The sequence below is a fragment of the Silurus meridionalis genome, chromosome 12 (genome assembly GCF_014805685.1).
Source record: "Silurus meridionalis isolate SWU-2019-XX chromosome 12, ASM1480568v1, whole genome shotgun sequence".
Lineage (NCBI taxonomy): Eukaryota > Metazoa > Chordata > Actinopteri > Siluriformes > Siluridae > Silurus > Silurus meridionalis.
This window is the reverse complement of record NC_060895.1, coordinates 9803196-9826598: the sequence shown is the minus strand read 5'-3', so window position 1 is coordinate 9826598 and position 23403 is coordinate 9803196. Positions and strand designations below refer to the sequence as shown.

Below are 23403 nucleotides of genomic sequence, written 5' to 3'. Positions count from 1 at the left end.
ACATGTTGCTTGTGGCAAGAGTTATTTCATTGAATTGCATGCTGAAACTCCACACAGGATTACACAAAAGGTTACAAATCATTAAAGCTATGTTCAGCTTGACTAGTGGTAACATATACAGTAAAATGTGTATCATTATTAAGATGATATGATAATTAATATTATAAAAATCTTTAGGAAGTAAAGAGATACAATCATTGGACAAAAGGTTTGTGGACACCTGATCATAAAATTGGTATGTAATTGTGAGTACTTTGTTCCACATCTATTCGCCATTAGATGTTATAATAACCTCCACTCCACTGGGAAGATGTATCACTAGATTTTAAAGTGTGCTTCTGGAGATTTGTGCTCATTCAGCCACATGGGTTGTAGTAAAGTCAGGGACTGATGTAGGTAGCAGTCAGTGTTCCACTCCAAACCATCTAAAGCATATCTTCATCGAGCTAGCATTGCGCAAACGGGCATTTTCATGTTGGAACAGGTTTGGGTCTCCTAGTACAAGTGACAGGAAATGTATTGCTACCACATCCAAAGACATTGTGAATAATTATGTGCAATCATGTAATTAGATTTTGTTTTCTTATGTTTAAATAACTTTTATTTTCGTTGTTTAGCTCACTTTAAAAAAATGAAAAGCAATCACATTGTTTAATGTTAATTACTGACTAGGACAACATATAATGACAATCTACTGTACACCCTTCATGACAACTGAAATCTCTAACAGACATAATAACTAGCCTGATATAACCTGCACAAACAGAACAAACAATAAAATATCTATTACATGAAGACTGCTTTTGTAAATGTCGAGTTGACATAGCAGTGATTGTAAGGCTGTCGTGACACTTTCCAGGCTGACTTACTTCCTAGCATCATGACTAGTAGTCCTGCTTGCTTTCACTGAGGAAGATAATGGTAATGATGTAGCCTAGCTTGCTGAGTGGGGTTAGAGGGAAATGTGAAGAAAAGGTAACACTTCCAAAATGTGCTCTGTGGTCGAGGTATAAACACACCTTCTATATCTGCATCTGCATCTATGCAATACTTTAAGACAGACAGACAGTTAAGTCACACACACGTGCACACACACACACAACACACACACACACACACACACACACACACACACACACACACACACACACACACACACACACACACACACACACACACACACACACACACACAGTTATTTAATTTTAGAGAGAGACATTCAGACAGAGACAGAGAGAAACACAGCAAGAGAAAGAGAAAAGGACTCAAAGCGAGAGGAGAGAGAAACAGAGACAGACAGAGAGACTCATAGTGAGATAAAGAAAAACAGAGACAGACAGAGAGACTCAGTGAGAAAGAGAGAAAAGAGAGAGAGAGAGAGAGAGAGAGAGAGAGAGAGAGAGAGAGAGAGAGAGAGAGAGAGAGAGAGAGAGACTTAAAACAAGAAAAGAGAAAACCAAGAAACCCAAAGCAAAGAAGGAAACAGAGGTATACATAGATTTAGAGAGAAAGAAAGAGACAGCTACATCATGTAAGTTATATGCACTTAACCAGATTGGAAGAATACCTACATCATTTGTATAACACAATTAGGCATTGCAGATCTAGTTTAAAATGAATAAATCATTGCATATTTATTTATGTATACAATTAATTGATTAAGTAATTAAGTAAGTGATTGATTAAGTAATTAATTAAGTCATTGATATTTGTAAGTAATTAATAATTATAAGAAATGTTTGAGGATGTTTGTATGTATGTATGTACGTACATGTACATATGTAACCCTAGTTCCCTGAGGGAACGAGAGCTGCGTCGAAAACACTTTGGGAACGCCTTGCGTTATTCACACTCTGAATCACATGTAAAATCTGGCCAATAGGCAAGTTGTGACATCATCGATGGTCTACGTCGCGTAAACCAGGAATTTACAAAATGGGTGAGCGATGGTAGAGACATTAGCTTCTGAAAAAGGAGAAGTTAAGTGCTGCAGGGATGCAGGGAGTATGGCCTGTTGATGCAGCTCTCGTTCCCTCAGGGAACTAGGGTTACATACGTAACTTAGTGACGTTCCCTTTCAGGAACACAAGTTGCATTAAAACTCTTTGGGAAAGAGAGTTCAATCATGCCATACTGACCAGTCCCTGCCTAGTGTGTCTAAACACAACCGGCAAGCAGGACAAAGGAACCAGGAGTGGCTCTGATGTTGAGGTTGTAGAACCTAAAAAAGGTCAGCGGGGTGGACCAGCGTTGCAAATATCCTGGAGAGAAACTCCAGCGGACCGGGCCGTAGAGGCCGCCATACCCCGAGTGGAATGAGCCTTGACTCTGAAGGGAGTGGGAAGACCAGAGGACTGTAGAATGCCTGCAGAATGACAGGTCGTAAGGGAGCCACAGGCACCTTAGGCACATACCCTGGTTTAGGCTGGGGAAAAGTGCTGGCCATGCCAGGGGCAAACTACAGGAGGGATGGGGCCATGGAAAGAGCCTGTAGGTCCATGACCCTCTCTATGGTGTCCAGCCCAAGTGGGGCTGGGTGAGAGAGAGAAAACCAGAGGGAACAGTGCGAAGTCTCCTGAGTCGCAAACAGATCCACCTGGGCTCTGTATTATCTTTGCCATATCTGCTCCACCACCTCTGGGTGGAGCCTTCATTCCCCCCTCGAAAGGGCGTCTGCTCTCCAATTTAACCAGCCCGGGATGTAAACAGCTCTCAACAAAAGGAGTTTTCCCTGGGACCACAAGAAAATCTCCCACGCCGACCTGTAAAGGGGGCAAGACCGGAGACCCCCTGGTGGTTGATGTACGAGACCACCGTACATCATCTCTCAGCCATCATCTCCATGCAGTTTATGTGCCATGAGAGATGTCGCTTGTCCAACCGACCTTGGGCAGAGTGTCTACTCATGACCGATCCACACCCCATGAGGGATGCATCCGTCGGAGCCTTGAGACAGGACGGAGCCTTGAGACTAAAAAATAGGTTCTTTCCATATTTCTAAGGCTCGAAGATCTTGCTGTGAGACCATGATAATACAGAACGGATTGCCCTTCTGGGACAAACCTCTGTCTCTGAGCCACCAATGGAGGAGTCTCAAATGGTGGAGGCCAAGTGAAATCACGTTGGATGCTGCCATCATGAGACCGAGCAGCCTCTGGATCTGCTTCACAGTAAGTGACTGGCCTTCTTTTACTCTCTTGACTGCCGTGAGGAAGACTTCGATCCAGGCAGGAGACAATTGTGCCTGCAATACGGTCGAGTCCCACACTATGCCCAAGAAGGTGGTTCTCTGCAGAGGAGAAAGCACACTCTTCTTTGTGTTAGGCTGAACAGAAGGACCCGATATTGGTAAGTTTCGCCCCCGAAAGCAAACCTCAGGAACGTCCTGTGAGTGGAGAGGATGGCTATGTGGAAATAGGCGTCCACAAACCAGTCCTTGGACTTGATCTGAGACACTATCTCTCTGAGAGTGAGCACCCTAAACCTGAACCTCACAAGTGAGCAGTTCAAGGAGCGCAGATCAAGGATTGTCCGCATTCCGCCATCCTTCTGTAGTAGCCTGACTCTCTGACTAAGGGAGGAACCACCTCGATGGCCCCTTTCTTTAGGAGGGTGCGCACTTCCTGTTCCAAGACCAGAGCCTGCTTGGGTCCCACCATGGTGGGACACAACACATTTAACCGGAGAGGAGAGGACCCAAACTAAATCAAGTAGCCCCTCTCTATTGTGTGCAGGACCCACCAAGATACTGCTGGAGAAATGCCCTGCAGCTGTTGGGGCCTCTGCAGGAGGGAGGCTGCACTCTGAGGCACATCTTATGGGAGAGTTAACAGCCTGGCCTCCTGGTGGTGTTGAGGAGGTACGGGCACCATTTAATGAGGTGCCCGTAAATCTGATCGGGGAACCAGCCTCTTGAGGCTGGCTTATAACCCTCTCAGAAAAGCTGGGGTGATCCCCTGCAGCCATGAATGCTTCCTGAGCAGGCATGGGTCCCCTTTATACCCAGTAGGGGTGGAAGGAGTCACCCGGTGGAGGGAGACTGCACTCTGAGGCACATCTTGTGGGAGAGCTAACAGCCTGGCCTCCTGGTGGTGTCGAGGAGGTGTCTGTCTGGAATCTCCGCTTACAGGTTGAGCCACAGAAGCCTTTTTGTGGCTACTAGAGCTGACATGGACCGCCCTACAGCCGTGCCATAACTTGGTGGTCCTGAGGGTTAGGTCGCAGCGCGGCGTAACTCTTCAATCATCAGCCCCAGAGCGGAATCTCTCATCCATCTCTCATAGCAGGTTAGCCTGGTATGCCTGCAACACACTTATAGTGTGAAGGCAACTCCCGGCCTGACCTGCCGCCGCGTAAGCCAAACCTACTAGAGCCGAAGTGGCTTTTGTAGCATCACCTTCAGTGATGCATCACCTTGGGAGAGATAGCCAGCTAGCGTCTCTTCAACCCTGGACTCCCCATGAACCCCACTATATTCGTGTATAGGGAATGCAGGGCAAAGGTACATATGGGGTCTCGCATGACCTAGACACCTTTGTGTGTAGGTCAGGAAAGAACAGTAGGGCCTGGGGCGGAGGCTGTACCACGGGACGCAGTAAACGCTCACCCAGCCAGGGGCAAACTACAGGAGGGATGGGGCCACGGTGTCCATGGTGTCCATGGTGTCCAGCCCCAGTGGGGGTGGGTGAGAGAGAGAACCAGAGGGCACAGTGCGAAGTCTCCCGAGCTGTGTGTATCTCCCCCCCAAATGAAGTGGGGAAAGAAGAAACACAGTTGGAATTCTGCTTGCATTTAAAGCTCATGGCTGCACAGATTCACGACTTGCTTATTGGCCGGATTTTACACGTGATTCAGGGCATGAACATTGCATGAACTTTGGCGTTGCCAAAGTGTTTCGACACAGCTCAAGTTCCTGAACGGGAACTACTAGTAAAAACAAGCTTTTAAATTGGTGAGGTAGAAATAAGCATAACAGTGACAGAGTCTGATCTCACAGCATCTCATAGTATCGTACAGCACATCACAGTTTCTTACAGCACCTCATGGTCTCACTGCATGTCACAGCATCTCACAATATCTCGCAGTCTCACAGCATCTCAGAGCATCTCACAGTATCTCATTACATCTCACAGCATGTCACAATATCTCACAGCAGCTCACAGCATCTCACAGCATCTCACAATATCTCACCGTATCTCAAAGCACCTCACAGTCTCACTGCATCTCACAGCACCTCATAGTCTCACAGTCTCACAGTCTCACAGCATCTCAGAGCATCTCACAGTATCTCATAACATCTTATAGCATCTCACAGTATCTCAAAATAGCTCACATCTTAGAGTGCCTAAGGCTGTCACACAGAATCTCACATCATCTCACAGCGTCTTTCAGTATCTCATAGCATCTCATAGTATCTCACTGCATCTCAAAGTTTCTGGTAGCATTGCACTAAATCTCACAGCATCTAAGAATATTTCACAGTATCTTACAGCATTGCACAGTATCTCACGGCATCTAAGGGTATCGCACAGGATCTTACAGCACTTCACAATATCAGTCAAATTATAATTAAAATTGTTTATTGCGGTTCTTTCTTGAATGTAAAGACAAAGTTATATAAAACATCTTTATTTTCTTCTGCATTTTGATATAAGCTTTTCCTAATGCTCCAGCACTGCTTTATAAAATATTTATGCAATGCTTATGTAGGTATAATTTAAATCTTTCTTCAAGATGACTATCTAATATTACAGGGTAAGCTTAGGAAAAGAAGTGGTCCACATATGTGCTTCTTTTTTTAGTTTATTCTTTTGAACATATTACAAAATAACAATGTTTGCTTAAAATGAAAAATGCCTAAATGTTAGTTTCTTGCCATCTTATTTCTTGATATCAAGTTATTTGTGTTAGTGGTACTTAAATATCCAAATGTAAAATAACAGATCAACCATCAGCGCATTATCCATCACTGGCTTCATTGCATATTCTGGCTTTGCCAGAATATGCAATGATTTTAATAATGATTTTAATAATTCAATGTGAAGTAATAAATACAGATATATTTGTGCTATTCAAAAGCAAAAAGAGTATGACAGTAAATGGGAGTCCAACACATGCCCTCTTAGTGTTATTCTGTTCACAGAATCTTTGCACACTCATTGCAGCATATTGTGCACTAGGGTATTGGTCATATTTTGTATTGCCAGATTTTGATTACTACACTATATGTGATTAAAAGAATAACAACTCTCAATTAATAATATTTCAATTAAATTTACAAATGGTTTTGCGTTTATTACATTCCAGAAAAGTTCAGTGGACATGCAATCAGTATCTATGAGACTAAAAAGCTTAGACCCAGTGTTGCTGTAAGTTAAAATAGAAGGTTTTTTTTTCTGCAGTTCCCAAAAATATTTTCTTTTAGTAATGACATTTAGGATAAACCTGAATAAAACAACGAATGTATAAATTAAAAAAGGGGACATGTGACCTGTTTTTGTAAAAATATTTGTTTACTATGCTTGTAAATACGTATATATTCTTTCACCATAAATTCTGTGACAGAAATATACACTACATGGACAAAATTACTGGGGAACTTGACATTTCCAGCCAAATGTGGTTCCCCTTTAGGAACTCAAGCTGGTCCATGGCCACCCTGGTGTCTACTGAGAGGCACCTATGGCACATTCTCTCAGATCTCCATGGGGCATGCTCCAACCTCAAACCAGCACCTCCGGGCACTGAGAGGTCAAAGTCTCGGGAATTGACGGATCTGAGGACCGTCATTTTCAATAGAAGGGTTTCGGCCAAGAAGTCCTGATATAGGACTATCTGGGAAACTCGCCGACAATGGGCGCTGTTCACCTAAGTATAGGGTGCCTGTCCCGCCCCATCCTGGCACCCTCAGGTAGCTGGTCAGGTAACCCTGCCACACTCAGTGCTTCAGGGCACGTCAAGTTCCAGCAAATGTCGACCCAGCCACAAAATTGTTTTTTTCTGAGGTTTTTTTCGAAAAGGCAATCCACTCAGTACGATCAAGATCATGCGGCAGATCTACACAATCATGCTTTCAAGTCATGTGTTATATGTAAATGGTATTTTCAAAAAACAGATTTTAGACTTAGACTTAGATCAGGCTACTTAGATTCCTGATCATTTCTAGCATAATTGTAAGGTACAGTGAGTTTATATAGACTGATTAATTGTGTATGAATAAGCCCAAATCTTTACACTCACACTCTAAAATGGAATGGAACATTTTCCCAGAAGAATGGAAATAGAAAATATGAAAGTGTAGTTGGTTCCCTGTATGTAGAGACACATTTGTGACACCCTGCTATAGAGTCATCAAATGTTAATTTTGGTCAAAACACATTTTTATTTGGTCGTTTTTGCCAGAATTGAGGTATTGCAAAAATTTTGATGAGCTGTATGCTTGTGACAGACTATTGAAATTCAAGGTACAGCAGGTGCTGCAAACAAGCTGCATACTAACAATTTTTTGGTGTGAAAATGTGTTATTTGTGATCCTTTGAATTTAAAGTGATCTTAAAGCACCTTTGCAATTTTAAAGCCTCAAATAACAAATGCCAAAGTCCTCACTTCCTGGCATTTCGATTAAAGATTTTCCGTTCACAAATAATACAAGTTTGTTTAAGAGTTTGCTGTAACCATTTTCTAGCATTCATTTAATAAAACTGTGTCTGATACAGCACTGCTCCTCTTAACTTCACATTTCTGAGTTCAGTTCAGACCTCAGGTTTCACATGTTCCCCTTGTGTCTGCATGGTTCCCCCCTATAGGTAAAAAAAAAAGCTGGTAGGTGGATTGATTAGTTTTAATTAACCCTAGGTAAGAATGGGTGGATGGGCGAATGGGTTCAATTCGTGTGTATGGCATGGTGTTCCTGCCTCAGTGATAATATTCTTGAGGTTGGATTTGGAAATGGTTTACAGATTAATTCCTACCCCATTCAGATCAGAGCAGTTACAAAAGTTATGTATCAGTGAAGAGCAGTTACAGAAGTTATGTGCTATATATGTGTGTTTAAGTGTACATATATGTATGTAAAAATGTAGTGTTGGATTTTACCCTGTGGTTGTGTTACTTTTCCTTGTGCCCAGAGCTCCTAATGAAAAGCTTTAGGTATACAGGTTACATATATACATATATATATATATATATATATATATATATACATATTAGAGCTGTAAATCAATTATAATATTAATTGCGATTCATCGCACGATTGTCATGAGTAAACTCGTAATTAATTTTTATATGTTCTAAATGTACCTTGAATTCATACTTTTTAAGTTTTTAAAACTGTATTGAACATGGGCATGGACAACTATGAGTGCTGTATGCAAATGTATGTTAATTATTAGTAAAACCAAACTTAACATAGAGCATGAAGACAAAATATATTTGGGAATGTTTAAAATTAATTATGGTGTTTTAAATTATGTAAATCATCACGACACCAAACAGAAATTTTGCTATGTTTCAACACAGACAAGTTTAATGTGTGCATCATGGCAAATTTTGTTGCTTGATTTGAGACTTGGTGCATCAGTAAAACAAATGTTTAATGATTAAAATTATCTTTTGGAGGATTTGTTTTATATGAGTAAAGAAACTATGTTGTGAATAAATTTGTTGCATTAAGGGTTTTAATTTCGCCTCTTTTATATTTATTTATATTTATTAATCGCACCTAAATAAAATTAGTGCCATTAAAATTAATTTGTGTTAACGTGTCATTAACACGTTAATTTAGACAGCCCTGACACACACACACACACACACACACACACACATATATATATATATATATAGATAGATAGATAGATAGATAGATAGATAGATAGATAGATAGATAGATAGATAGATAGATAGATAGATAGATAGATAGATAGATAGTTGGGGCACTGTGTAAAATGTAAATAGAAACAGAATGCACTTTGCTTCAGTACATTTTAAATGAGCTTCGGGCCAGAGAGAATGGCGGCCTTTTTGAATCATGTTCACGCATGCCTTCTTCTTTGATAAGAGATTAAACCTGAATTTGTGAATGACGTGACAATCTGTTATCACAGACAATGATTTCTGGAGGTGTTAATGAACACTTGCAGTTATCTGCATTACAGAAACATGACTGTTTTAAATGCCACCTGAGGGTTCAGACATTACAGGCATCCAATAATGATTTTTGCCCTTGTCCCTTGTGCAAATGGATTTCTCTAGATTCTTCAAAACTTTTGTAAGGAACATTATTCTGAAATTTTTCCACAATTGTTTCACAGTCTTTTACAAAGTGGTATACATATATATTTTCTTTAAACATTTAAAGTGTAATCAAAAGGTCCACATAAGATAAGAAAAATACAGCAAAAAAAAAGGAAGACATAGCAGCCAAAATACTGCCAAATAATGCTAGCTGGTTTTCGGATCCCTGTGTGTGTGTGTGTGTGTGTGTGTGTGTGTGTGGGTATGGGTGCATGTGTGTATGTGTATCTTAATTAACCTTCTATAGCTCCCAATTAATTTCCTTCACTAATTAAATACAGCTGATTAAATATTTTTGTGTACGCATTCACTGGTCAAAAGCCTTATATGCAAGTCAGTCAGATAAGTGGCATCCATCATCATCATTCGTTGCAGTCGTTATTATGCTTGCTGCATGTTCTTTGATTATACTGCATTAGATGATTAATCATGCCAAGCTTGTAGGTTATCTTGGCGTGTACATCTTTTGTACACAAGCTTGCAAGCAATGAGGGCACACCTGCGCACACACACACACACACACACACACACACACACACACACACACACACCCTGTATCTGTTCATGGCTGCAAATACATGTTACATGTTATTTTCTACACCTTCACTAGAAACCTTGATATATATATATATATATATATATATATATATATATATATATATATATATATATATATATATATATATATATATATATATATATATATATATATATATATATATATATATATATATATATATAGCAAATTCTGTTTACAGAGCTACAAGTACAATGTTTACTGAAGGGGACTATGTGCACATGCACTGCAGTCTTTACATGAGCCATGGAAAAAAAAGAGAACTGCACAACTTATTACATTCTCCTTATCTGTTTACTTTCTCTGATCGAATTCCAGCATTTAGAAAAAAAAGACACAGGGTGAGAGAGAGTGTTAGAGTAAGAGAGAGAGAGAGAGAGAGAGAAAGATAGAAAGAGAGATAAAGAGAGATACAAAATACAAAGTTTTTCCACATCTTTAATAGCAAGGTCAGCTTCTCAAAGAACCAAAGAAACCTGTCATTTATTACTAGTGGCTTTCAGACTTTCAGACTTCAGTGAAATATCAGATTGAACTAAGAAAGAAGTAAATGTAATGTTTTAATTGTAGTCACTGCAGTGAAGCAGGTGAAGGTCAAATCTGACAAAAACCTCATTTTTGTGGTCTAATTTGGAAGAAGGCATTTGATAGTAAAGGTATATACAAGAGAAAAAGAAAGCGTGTCCACAAAAGCCTTATAACCATTCTCTGAGTTAGTGTCTGAGTGTCATAAAAAGTCTATGTTACCAAATAAGAAGTGTCCTTAGAGCTACATGAGCCATCATTATATATCCATATGTGCGTTTGTGTGTTAAGTAAAACAGAAAATGAAATAAAACAATAATGATATGCTAATAACAAGTGTTACAACACTTTTTGGGCTGATTTACATTGAAATATTATAATAAATAAACTTAAAATTCAGGATAATCCTGTATACCGCATAATGATGAGATGTAAAGGAAAATAATTGGAAAAAATTGCACAAACATGAGCACTTCCAAAATATGCTTTCCTGATTCTTAAGTAAAACATGAAAAACAAATGTTTTATAAGACTGATACATAGCGTAGCATGTAAAAATAATAATCATCACACTGTAACAAAGATATTATGCATATTATTTTTTGGACAAAAGTATCACATTTCTAGCCATATACGGTTCTTTCCCAACCTGCTACCAAAAGTTGGAGGCACACAATTGTATAATATAGTCTTTGAATGTGTTCCAGGCCTGTTTCAGCATGACTATGCCCCTTTGCACAAAGCAAGATCCATTAAGGTCTAGTTTAACATCCCAGAAGAGTGGAGGTTATTATAACTGCAAATGAAGACTAAATGTGGAATGCTATACACATATCAAAGCACATATGAATCTTACGGTCAGGTGTGTGCATCTGTAAAATTTTGACATTATGCTTAAGTTCGAAAAACGAGCTAATTTACTGAACTGAATTATGTTTTACTTTTGCATGTATCGAGGTAAGAAGGTTACACAAAAGGTGAATAGCAAGAAATCTTCTGTTTCTTAGTGCGCTGAAAGGCACCAACTTGACGATCATCTAAAAGCATTTACTGTTTTTTTTAATTTCGTTTGAAATAAACTTTAATAATGCTATATTAAACAAGTCATAACAAATAAATATGACCATGAAAAGTATGCCTATTTTAATGCCAGTCTTATTAGGCTATAAAAAACTCCTTCCCGCCAGCACATTGTAACTCTCTTCACTTGATGAAAATGTCAGTCATCCCATAATTCATGGCATGTGCTCGGTCTATTGACAAAATTTTTAAATATTATAATTATTTAATTTTTTTATAAGCATTCAAACATTACAACTTTGATCCGTGATCCGTTTGATGCATGTACCCAGATAATCTGACAGCTGGTATTTATATCGTTTATTTATAAATCTGTTCGTTTTATGTCCAGCATGACATACAGTGCGTGACAAAAGCCGCTTGACTAACACGCTTGAAATCTTTCGACAGACTGAGTAGTTTTTAACAGCTGGTCTGTTAAACTGGTTACTTATTCAGCCAAATGTCAACTTTGACTGTCGATGATGACTTGGGAATAAATAATCAATGTATAGATCAAATTAATTCTATGTGAGTATTGTTTTCTGTGAGACCGGGTTGATTTATGCCATCTTTAAGAACAAGGGTATCCCAAAGGTCTCCATATATAGTGGACTAGGTATACCAGAACTATGTCAGTTGTGCCTTCAACATCTACTCCACCATTGGTCTCCAACACTTCCAGACTTTTTAAATGTTTGTTAATAAGTTGAACAGTGTTGTGTGTGATATATTTCCCATTTCCCCATTACAACCCTGCAAACATACATTTTTATATTGCTGTAAATAATTTTTAAAGGCTATCGGACTATATAGTATATGCATATTACTATATGTGGTTCTTTCCCAAACTGTTATCTTTATAATTAATATTTAAATGATTATTCCAATAGCTACATTTATGACAAAGAAGCAACCAAAATAGAAGGGTTTCTTTCTTCCAGTAATGTTCAATCACATTAAGGAGAACTCCAAGAAGAAATAATAGCGACATTAAATGTTGAAGAAAGTATCAGTAGAAATGGTAAAGCTCCAGAGCCTACTATGTTTGAACTGAGTGTACCGAAGAGGACTTGACAGAAGTGGACAGACTATAGGACTAAAGTGCTGCTGTATTAGTCTCATTAGTAGGAGTGATAAAGCAACAGCTACTGTATTTCCTGCTTTTGCCACTATCAAAAGAATAAATTATCAGTGGCTTTGAGGGTAAAGCAGGAAGCCAAAAATGAAACAGAAAATAGATTCTAATCAAAAGTTTATTACAAATGGATGCCACAGGAAATCTGTAGAAAAGGAATCTGTTAATGATTAATAGTTATGTATGCATCTTTCTGTTAATGATAAATTCATGGATGCTTAAAACTATGCAGTGACAATGTAATGTATATTTTCTAAGATTTGTTGGTTTTGATATGACATAATTTTCTGATATATGACTTATATACCAGAGGTGAGCTGAGCTACACGATCGGTTGTTATGTTCCAATGCAAATCAGCCCAAAACTGCCATCACACACCACACATATTAACATCAGCAGACTCAGATGTTATTACTCATCAGTCTATGAAAGCTAATGTCTACTGGAGTAAACCAGGCTGACCAGATGTTCCATTGTGTGCAATGCACAGCATTACAGTGCACTGTGTCACATTAAGCAACTTTAAATGATACTCCGCATTTTGTCTGAAAATAAGCCAGACTAGGTTTTATATATTTTTATTTTCTACTGTAATACTTTGGTAGATTATAGAATAAAATGTACAAAAAACATTTGGTGTACCACCAATGAAGCAATTGCCCCTAGGTGCGAGTGACCAAATGTGCATTTTTCCTCCAATGGCTATAAAGAACGGGCTGAAGGACTCTGACTTTAGCCTTGTCAGAATTGTAAATGTGTAGCCTCTGTGAAAATACTTCCTACAGCACCGCTGTTTCTCTTTGTTACATTGTTCAAAACATATATAAATGGCTTTGAGTATACATATTTCTTAATAATTTAGAATTAAAATGGTAGACCTCTCAAGTGTATTATGTCTCTAATTTTCTAGCATTTGATTGGTTTGCATCTGGTCAGCCTAGAGTATGCATTGATAAATGTAGATACATTTTCATGAGAGACTTCTGAGGCATCATGCAGCCTTATTAATACTTCCATTAGGTAAGTGGAACCCAATTATTTTGGCTTTGGTTAATGTAGTTTTTCCCTCTATTGGGTTCTATGTGGTACTGGCTAATCAGAAATGTGCTAGTAGCATTCTTAATTAAAAGTAATCCGACATTAGTTGCTTTAAATGTACTATATAGGCAAAAGTTTGTGGACAGCAGACCATCACAGCTAAACGTGGTTTTAAAATAGGACAGTCCAGATGTAGGCGTTCTTTGCTGTTTTAAAAGCATTGTCTTTGAATAACTAGACTTTCTTGGGATTTGTGCTTATTCAGCACCAAGAGCTTTAGTGAGATCAGGCCATAATGTCAAGTGAGGAGGTCTGGGGTGCAGTCATTGTTCCAGTTCATCCCAAAGGTGTTCAGTAGGGTTGAGGTCAGGGCTCTGTGCAGGCCATGCAAATTCTTCTACCACAATCTTGCCACGTCTTCATAGATCGTACTTTGTGTACAAAGATACTGTCATGCTGGAACATGTTGGAAATTGTAATGCTAAAGCATAGAAAAACGACCTGTACCATTTTAACTCTGTGGTATTCTTCTGATGAAGAACCACATAAGGATGTGATGTCTAGATGTCCATAAAAATGTTGCCCATATACAGTATATATTATTTTAAACATGGATGAAAAACAAGAACAAATATACACAGATGGCCTCTTTTTTATTTAAAATGTTGGTGTTGTTCTTTAATATACTGAGGCATAAGAAGCATAACAAACCTCCCAGAAGAACTTTACACATTCTCCGAGAGCTGCCTCTTCTTGTGACACCTTGTTCCTGTTTTGTGCTACTAAAAAAATAGTTCCGTTGACATTGTGTACACTGTACACTCGACTCGACGACACGTAACATGTCAAACATTAAGTCATTTTTTTCCCAGGTGGATACCTACAGCAAATCTGTGGAGACTCACCGTTGAACTCAGTGTGACTTAAGATTTTCGGTGGAAACTGTGCTGTTGACAAGATGATAAATCTCTGTTCTTTTTCTCAATTGTAGCTCAATTTTAGACCAGAGAAAATACGAACCCTTTTTTTTTATGGACACTTCCAAACCCTTGAACTACACTTTGTAAGGCAAATATTCCCGAAACTGGTCTTATGTCAAATAGAATCATATAATTCTACAGTCTCATGCTTAAACACCCAGAAACCTCTTCCAAATACAAGCTAAAGCCTTTACAAATGTTTGCAGAGAAGAGTTTAAAATTCGACACACAAAAAAACAAAACAAAAAAAACACGAAAAAAAAAAAAAGGAAAACATTTCTGTCTTGACCTCTGTACGGAAAACCTTCGCACGTGCATATCAAAGCTCTATCTTAAAATTGCTTTTATCCCCTCTTTTTTTTTAAATAGAATATCACTATGGTTTAAAAAGATATCACCATGGTTGTGTGTTCAGTTCTCTTTGCAGTCATATCCTCAAGGCCATGATGTAGAACAAAACCCCAAAAACAATCGATACCAGGTTTATTTGGCACTTAAAAAAATGCTTCCAGAATGTGATGATATGAAAAGTCTTCATGAATCTGTTGTCAGTAAGGAATGCCTTTCTGCTGGTTGAAGGAAATAAATGCTGTAATCACGGTCATTGTGAGAACAAGAAAATAGCACTTGCAATCTAGTGACAGTACAACTGAGATCTCACAACCAAATGAGGAATAATTTAAAATAAAACCAACAGCACAGCAAGACAGAAAATATATATATACTGCATAGTACAAAGCCCCTCCGTTTTCTGTTGGCTGCAAAATGCTATTTCAGGGCAGATAATGAAGAGGGCAGTGTATACAGATATTCGATCCATTCCAGCTTTCCGGAAATTACAAACATGTCTGCAAATCGTGGTCCGTATCCGATTTGCTCTGCTCCTCGGTCCCAGGATCGGTTTTGTGAATTGCCAGCGTTTGTTATTCAGGTTCACTGCTGTTGGTGGTCTTGTCCCACTCGAAGCTATCGTCACTGTGGGTGGGCGATGCCCGTGGGGTCCCTGGTGGGTGCACGCGCAGCCCCTGGAAACGTCTGCACTCGGGGCAGATGCGGATGTGGCTGCAACCGCGCTCCACGATAGTCGCCTCCTGTGTTAGTTTGTGAGAGAGTGGCTCTGACAGTCCCGTGCCTGTGCACAACCTGCCATTGCTCAGACTGGTCCCTGTGAGCCGAGCACGTCTGTCCTCGGCGGGTAGAGGATGCGAGCGAAGAGAGCTGGGGCCACCGCTACGTCTCCGTCGCAACTGCAGGCTGTCCTGACACAGCACGATCCCTTGCAGCTCCCGTAGCATCTCCTCACACACTGACAGCTGGGAAGTATATACACAGAGAAAGAGACAGAAAGAGAGAGGCCAGGAAAGCTCACTGATATACTGCAGCCAGAGTTATTAGAAGACAAACTTTTTAGGTAACCCAGTCCCACAGAAAAAAAATGACAAAATGGCATGGAAATATTTTCATCATGTTCTGGCAAAAGCACTTCAAACTTCACTCGAATGCTCTGAATGTCATGTCCTGCACTAAAATAGATATTTTAATATTAGGCTATTTATATATACACCTTTGTTTCTACATACTGCTTTCATGCAGAATGTTGGTGATTTTACGTCATGCTGCATGATTACACTCAGATCCGCCTTTTAATGCAGGTCTTGTTTTAAAATGCGGGTCATTTTCTGGCTGCAAATTTTCACGCCACTAAGATTACATGATCATTTCTGCATTTTTGAAAAAACAAAACAAAATGACATTACCATGTGATTTGTAAGCAGGATTGCATTTGCAAAGAAAACAAACCCTTTTATGAGTGTGGTAAAGTTTATTTGTTTGATTTACACTTTCATGTTTGTATATGCCTGTTCTCCCAGTGCTCGTCCAGTCCAAAAACAGGGCATCTCTAAACGGTTCCATTCTGTGTGAATGAGTGTATGGGTGTGAAGGTGTCCCTGCTCCTTTCTTGTTCACCTGGGATAGGCCCCTACTATAGAAATGAATGGATGGATATCTGTCTTATCCAAATAGTATGATCGAAGTAGAGGTAGGATTGAATTATGTTAGTAGAGAACAGGCATACTGAACATCTGAGTGAAAGTACTACATTGTGTATATATTTAATGTATAGAAGCTGCTGCAATTAAGCTCCATGTGAGACTGGATTGTTATTAGAAGAAACACAGAACTAATTATAAACACAAATGATTTAAAATGTTTTAGTAATGTTGAAATGATTTAGTAAATGATCACGTAATGATCATGCAATTTTGAACAAAGTTTTATGTACTAAATGTTGAAGTTTAAATGTAGATATACAGTACATCAATAATATACTTATAAAAAAAGTAATTACGATTAGGCACATCAGTCAAACAATGTTTCTGTACTTTGTAGATTACACCCTCTAGCCTCTACTTGCACCATGTTGTTTTTTAGCTATTAGAGTTTATGTTGCTTGCTACTTGTACTGCCTATGTACCTGAAAGCCCTGGCTCAGCTCTGTACAACAGACATTTCAATTAGTGGTTATGAATGTGTAGTGTTATTAATAAAAAAAAAAAGTTTGGAACAAAACACAGCAAGTGTGGTTATAAATGGTGGGATGTAGCCTGACATGAAGCTGAGTTTCACAAAAGTTTTATGCCTCTTATGCATTATATAGACTGTGTATGGATCTCATAAACTTTCTGTCAGAAGATTTTTACTGGGTATCTTTGGTCGCAAGGCCGTGACAACAGCTGTCTTTAAACCTTTACTAAAAAAAAATAAAAAATTCCATTTACATTTAATGTTGGAATGCCCATGTGACAGCTTACCTGCTTACCTTACCTAATATATATTATATATATATATATATATATATATATATATATATATATATATATATATATATATATATATATATATATATATATATATATATATATATACCATACTACACTACACTTTCCATAACTACACTTTATACTGAAAATAAAAATGTAAAACATATTTTTTCATATATATATATATGATTTAAATTTTTATTTGTGTCCAGGTAAACATATATAAAACATCAACGTTCTGGGTGTAAATTAAATGCTAGGGATTTTACACTGACCCCATCTGACCATCGTTCATGAAAGTTTAATTTAATGCCCTTACAGCAAACTTCACTACTATATATTATACTTCACTATTATATATTATATAAATTAAATATTATACAATATATGGACACCTGGCCTTACCCATATGTCAGTCTTTTCCAAACTGTTGCCACAAAGCTTGAAATGTATAATGGGATGCCATTGCATGCTTTAGCGTTACAAGTTCCCTTCACGGGACCAAAACCTGGTCCAGCATGACAGTACTGCTGTGGACAAAGTATGGACAAAAGCCCATGAAGACATGGTTCATCAAGGCTGAAGTAAAAGACCTGCCAATCCCTGACCTTAATCCCACTGAACACCATTGGGGTGAACTGAAATACCTCAACATCAGTATTTGATTTCACTTATGCTCTTATGTGTGAATAAGCACAACATCTTGTGGAAAGCAGACCCAAAAGAATTCAAAGTGTGACTAAATATGACATGATATGCTCTAGAAACCAAAATGAGTGTGATGGTCTGGTGTCCAAACATTTAAACATACATATGGTCCATAATACAATTTCATGTTAATGGATTGTTACTGTATAAAGACTATCCTATTAGAACAAAGACACTAATATACTGTATATATGTGCTTTGAATTGATTAAATTAAATTGATACATTAAAAATGAATCAATGCATTCTAAACAGTCAGATTTGAGAATTCATGAGTGGTAAGAAATACAATATGCAATAATTGTATAAACAGTACATAATGCTATTATACAATAAATTAATATACTCCTACAGTAAGACATGCTTTGTACTATTCTCTGACTTTAAAACTCAATCACCATCTAATTTCTTTATATGCTCTCCTGGCGCTCCAGGAAGTGCATGTGCTCTGTCAGACAGAGGCTTTCCAATTGATAAGACTCTAAACTCACAGTTCGCTCATCCGGCTCATTATTTTGATTGCACAATGGGCAATTCCGGTCGAGAAAAGTCTTCCACTTCAAATGATTTCTCTTTTGCAAAACGACTCTGAAAATGCATTGCTATCTCTGCTCTCACTGCCCGTTATTAGCATGAAGATTTGTTTACGCATTTTAATGTTGATGATCTCTCCATCTCGCCCTGCTCCGTTAAGCCGGGTTTACACTGTGTGATTTTTTTCCAGTCTGATTTTGCTGACAAGAAAAAAAAAATCATATTCCTTTGTTGCGAGTTGAGTTCGGAGCTCTTCCGACACCTAATCTGACATTCTCACCGGGGCTATTATGACAACATTTCTGAGTCAGGTACTGTATGTTCTCCAAAATTCTCAGAGTGCACCTGCTGCTCACTTTCAATCCACGAATAGGAGGACACCAAATGATGAGGCAAACCTCACAAGACAGCTACAAATACAATAGTGGCAGTGGTGACACACAAACAAATCATGGGCAGAATAGAAATAAAAACTTTTTATCACCTAAAGGTCACAGGCTCACCTTAAAAAAAAGGTTTTATTATAGACACTGACACAGAGGCCATATTTTCAGACTGTCTGTTATAAAATTCTGCCAAGATTATATTTGGGATCATATCATACCGTGTGGCAAGTAATAACCTTAAAAGACTGCTGTAATCTTTTAAAGTGGAAGTGTGTACACGCACACACAGACACACACACACACACACACACACACACACACACAAACTATTGTGATCTGCCCCCTAAATTGCAGCATTTAAAATCTGCAAAAAAAAAAAAAAAATGTGGAACAGCAGAAACTAAAGATGGACCAAAGCTTTAATGCTAGCTAGAGCCTGAACACACTGACTAGCTTACCATAACTACACTTTATACTGAAACACAGAGCCACTATGGTAATTGTAATTAAAGACAAATAGATATGAGAATAAATCTTATACTGTGGAGAGAAAAACCTGGGATTTTTTTTCTGTGGGATCTCTTTTTATGTAAGTCAAAAACAACATTCCCTAATTATTCCCTAATTATTTCCTTATATAATGCTAACCCAGGTACGAGAACTTATTAACCTTTTGGTCATATTTATAATGTTTTTAAGTGAATTAGCAGTCAACAATTAATTTCTATTACGAACCATACATTGATACAATATATTAACAAAAGCATGTGGACACCTGAGCATGATATTTGTATATGCTTTCTAAACATCCCATTCAATATTTGGTCCCTGTTTGCTTTTATAATAACTCCCAATCTTCTAAGATAGTGTTCCACTAGGTTTAGGTATATGGACATTCGGTGCAACCCAGATAAGGATGGGTTCCCTCTTGAGTCTGGTTCCTTTCAAAGTTACTTCCTTATGCCATCTCGGGGAATTTTTCCTTGCCACAGTCACCACCGGCATTTTATTCAACCGCATCCAACTTTCTGGTAACAGAGTTTGTGTCCATATTATGCATGTCCTATATAAAATTTTAACAGTAAAATGCAGGGAATCCGGTCAGAGTGAGTGTATTTTCTTCCTGCTGAGTTATACTTAATGTTGGAATGTTAGCTATAAATCTTCTTAGTGCATTGCTCAGGATGTGCATCTGTCTTACACTCGTTCTGTGGATCTAATTGTGCTGTTATTCATATTTCTATAACCTAAAAATGTGCTCCAAGCTTTGTGTTCTGTAAGAGTTATGTAATTAATCACAGCACTGGTCCGTGTCAGAGCAGAACAGAGGTCTGAACAACTGGACCATCAACGCCGTCTGTTTGCTGCATTTTATAACGGAGTTACATATTCATTCTCCTGCTAGATTAGTGACTGTGTCTCGAAGGAAGGCCTAGTAAAGGCAGATTTGTGAGCATTCTAATTATTAAAATGGATAAAGCATCCAAGGCACACAAAAACAAACTGAGGAACTGTTTTTTTATTAATCCACATAATGTTTGCTAGATTGTAGACAATTATTATAAAGTATTACATACTTACATCTTATACTTAATTATTTAATTATCCATTTAACATTCTTGGTTAATTGAGCTTTTCCTTAATTAAGGATGTCATGCAGCATATACACACAACCACATACACACGCACACACAGACACACACAAATATATATATATATATATATATATATATATATATATATATATATAATATATATATATATATATATATATATATATATATATATAGGGCTGTCAATCGATTAAAATATTTAATCACGATTAATCACATGATTGCCATGAGTTAACTAATGATTAATCACAACTGAATCACACATTTTTCTCCGTTCTTAATGTACCTGAAATAAACATTTTTAAGGTTTCTAATTAACATGGCCATGGACAAATATGGATGCTTTATGTTTACCAGTGGCGGGCGTTCATGGCCAGGAAAGCCTTCTCTGCTGGCCTAAACACTAACAGAAGCACTGACCTACATTTACAACCTAAATTCTAATATTTGTTCCATGAAATTTTATTAATTTTCCAACTTCCTTTCATAGTGTTTCTCTTGGCTGCACTGCTTTCAGTATGTGGATGTTAGATTTTTTTTGTCCAATCAGATTATAGCCTCTATGTGCTGCCATGTCAATCTAATCTGCCCAGGACCTTTAAAGTCAATACTGCTGGCCATTTAACCATAGTCTCTTTGAGAATTAGCTCTTTTAAGAATTAGCTAATTTAAAAATTAGGAGGTCGGCCAACCCCGAAGCTAGCTAGCTTGTCTCAGCCCGGGAAAGGGTTTGTTCGCTTCCTCCAGACCAGTGAATACGAGCGGTACCACTGCCTTACAGCCTCTGAGGAGCAGTTCAAATTATAAGTCTGCACCTCTGGTGAGTAGCTTCTAGTTTATTAAAATGTTTATGTTTTTCATGTTATTATACAAATATTGATTTTGAACAGATGATGTAGGTGGCACAGTTGTGGCTGTAGTGTAGAGGTTTGGAGCTTGCTTTGGTAAAATGGTATTCACCCTTCATATGTGAAATGCCTCTCTCTCTGTAATGACACGCGTTGTTATATTGCGTTTTTTGTATAGTATTATTGCTTTATATAATTGCAACGTGATAGTGGTGGTATTAAGAGGTGGATTAAGTCCCCACTTATGGCCCAGGTACCACATGCATGGCCCTCCACTGATGTTTACTATAAGTGAAACCAAACTCAACATAGAGCATGAAGACAAAATATTTTATGGTATTTTAAATTAAGTAAATCATCAGAACACCAAACGGAACTTTGCTATGTTTCCACATGGACGGTTTTAATTGCCGGATGTGTGCAGATTTTGTGTGCAGTGCTTTTGGTGTTTGATTTGAGACTTGGCGCATCAGTAAAACAAATGTTTAGTAATTAAAAATAATTTTTTGGTGGATTTATTTATTTTTTTATGTAAAAAAAAAAAAAGGACATTGTGAATAAATGTGTGTTGAGTTAAATATTTTAATTTCGCCTTTTTTTATATTTATTTATTTTAAAAAACGGTCAAACAGAAATCCGCAATGTATTAATCGAGCGTTAACAAAATTAGTGCTGTTAAAATTAATTTGCGTTACTGCATTAATTTTGACAGCCCTAATATGTATAAAACGTTTATACATATACAAAACCACTTCAAAGCTGTCCCATTCTAACTGAAATTAAACAAACATATTTAAAATGTTCAATTTCGAGGTTCCCTGGTGGTCTAGTGGTTAGGATGCGGCGCTCTCACCGCTGCGGCCAGGGTTCGATCCCCGGTCAGGGAACCAACCCCAGCCATTACTGTTGCACAAGCCTTAGTGCCAGTCCCAAGCCCGGATAAATGGGAGGGTTGCATTAGGAAGGGCATCCAGCATAAAAACATGTGCCAAATCAAACATGCGGATGGTCCGCTGTGGTGACCCCTAATGGGGGAAGCTAAAAGAAATTTAAAATGTTCAATTTCAAAAATAATTTGAATTAAGCAAAATAATACAAAAGGTGAAAAAGTAATCTTTTGAATAACTCACATCAACACATAGGAGGATGATGCAGTGATTAACAACCACAAAATTAGATATAACAGTTCACTTGGAAAAATATAATGGATCCTCAAGTCATTTGAAATTCACCAGTGCTCCACAATTCACTGTTAGGCAATAGGAACACAAGTGAGTGGATCTTTATAGAACAGCAATCCAGTCATTGTGTTATACACTGTTCTTGCTTCTGTAACTCTAGGAGTTTTTAAAAGAATCAAAAGTAAAATCATACGACAAACACTACTAGCTGCCTCTGCGAAAGTGCCGCATTGACCAACGATAAAGAGAAACACAAAGGGATAACCCATCCACATTTCTGAGCAAAACGTGGGCCAAGCTGAAAACGACAACATTTTGAAGCTTAACAACAAATCTTTGGTCAGGAATTAAGCAGGAATTAAATAATACTGTAAATCTTTCCCTAGTCTATAAATCCTGATCCGATAGGCTGCATGAGGTGTAGCAGATAACAAATAACGACTAATCTTTTAAGAAAAAAAAAATCAAAGAAAATATTTTTGGAGGAAAAAAATTGTAAACCCAGACATGCGAGTACATAAAGACTTTAAACATTAATTTACCTCTTTCTTTTCCAAACTATGGGCAAGGCTGTGGCGCACACACATCAACACACATGCAAGGCCAACAGGAAAGCTTGACAATGAGGCATTCACCAACCAGATCTTAAATAGTGGTGGTAAGCAGTGATAACACAAAACAGGTGTGAAGGCTTAGTGACATG

The 23403-nt window shown here is 38.0% G+C and overlaps 1 protein-coding gene across 5 annotated transcripts in view; it reads right to left on the bottom strand.

Annotated features, from left to right (window-relative positions):
- Positions 1 to 23403, bottom strand: part of grik4 (glutamate receptor, ionotropic, kainate 4) — a 439025-nt gene that overhangs the window by 822 nt on the left and 414800 nt on the right. For 4 of the 5 annotated variants that reach the window (XM_046863059.1, XM_046863058.1, XM_046863060.1 and 1 more), the window contains one exon: positions 15076 to 15922. The exons of the other annotated variant lie outside the window; for it this stretch is intronic. In XM_046863059.1, the coding sequence (XP_046719015.1) occupies positions 15533 to 15922 (390 nt within the window). In that variant the 3' untranslated portion in view covers positions 15076 to 15532. Of the gene's footprint in view, positions 1 to 15075; positions 15923 to 23403 lie in introns of those variants that run through there. 5 annotated transcript variants of the gene reach the window in all.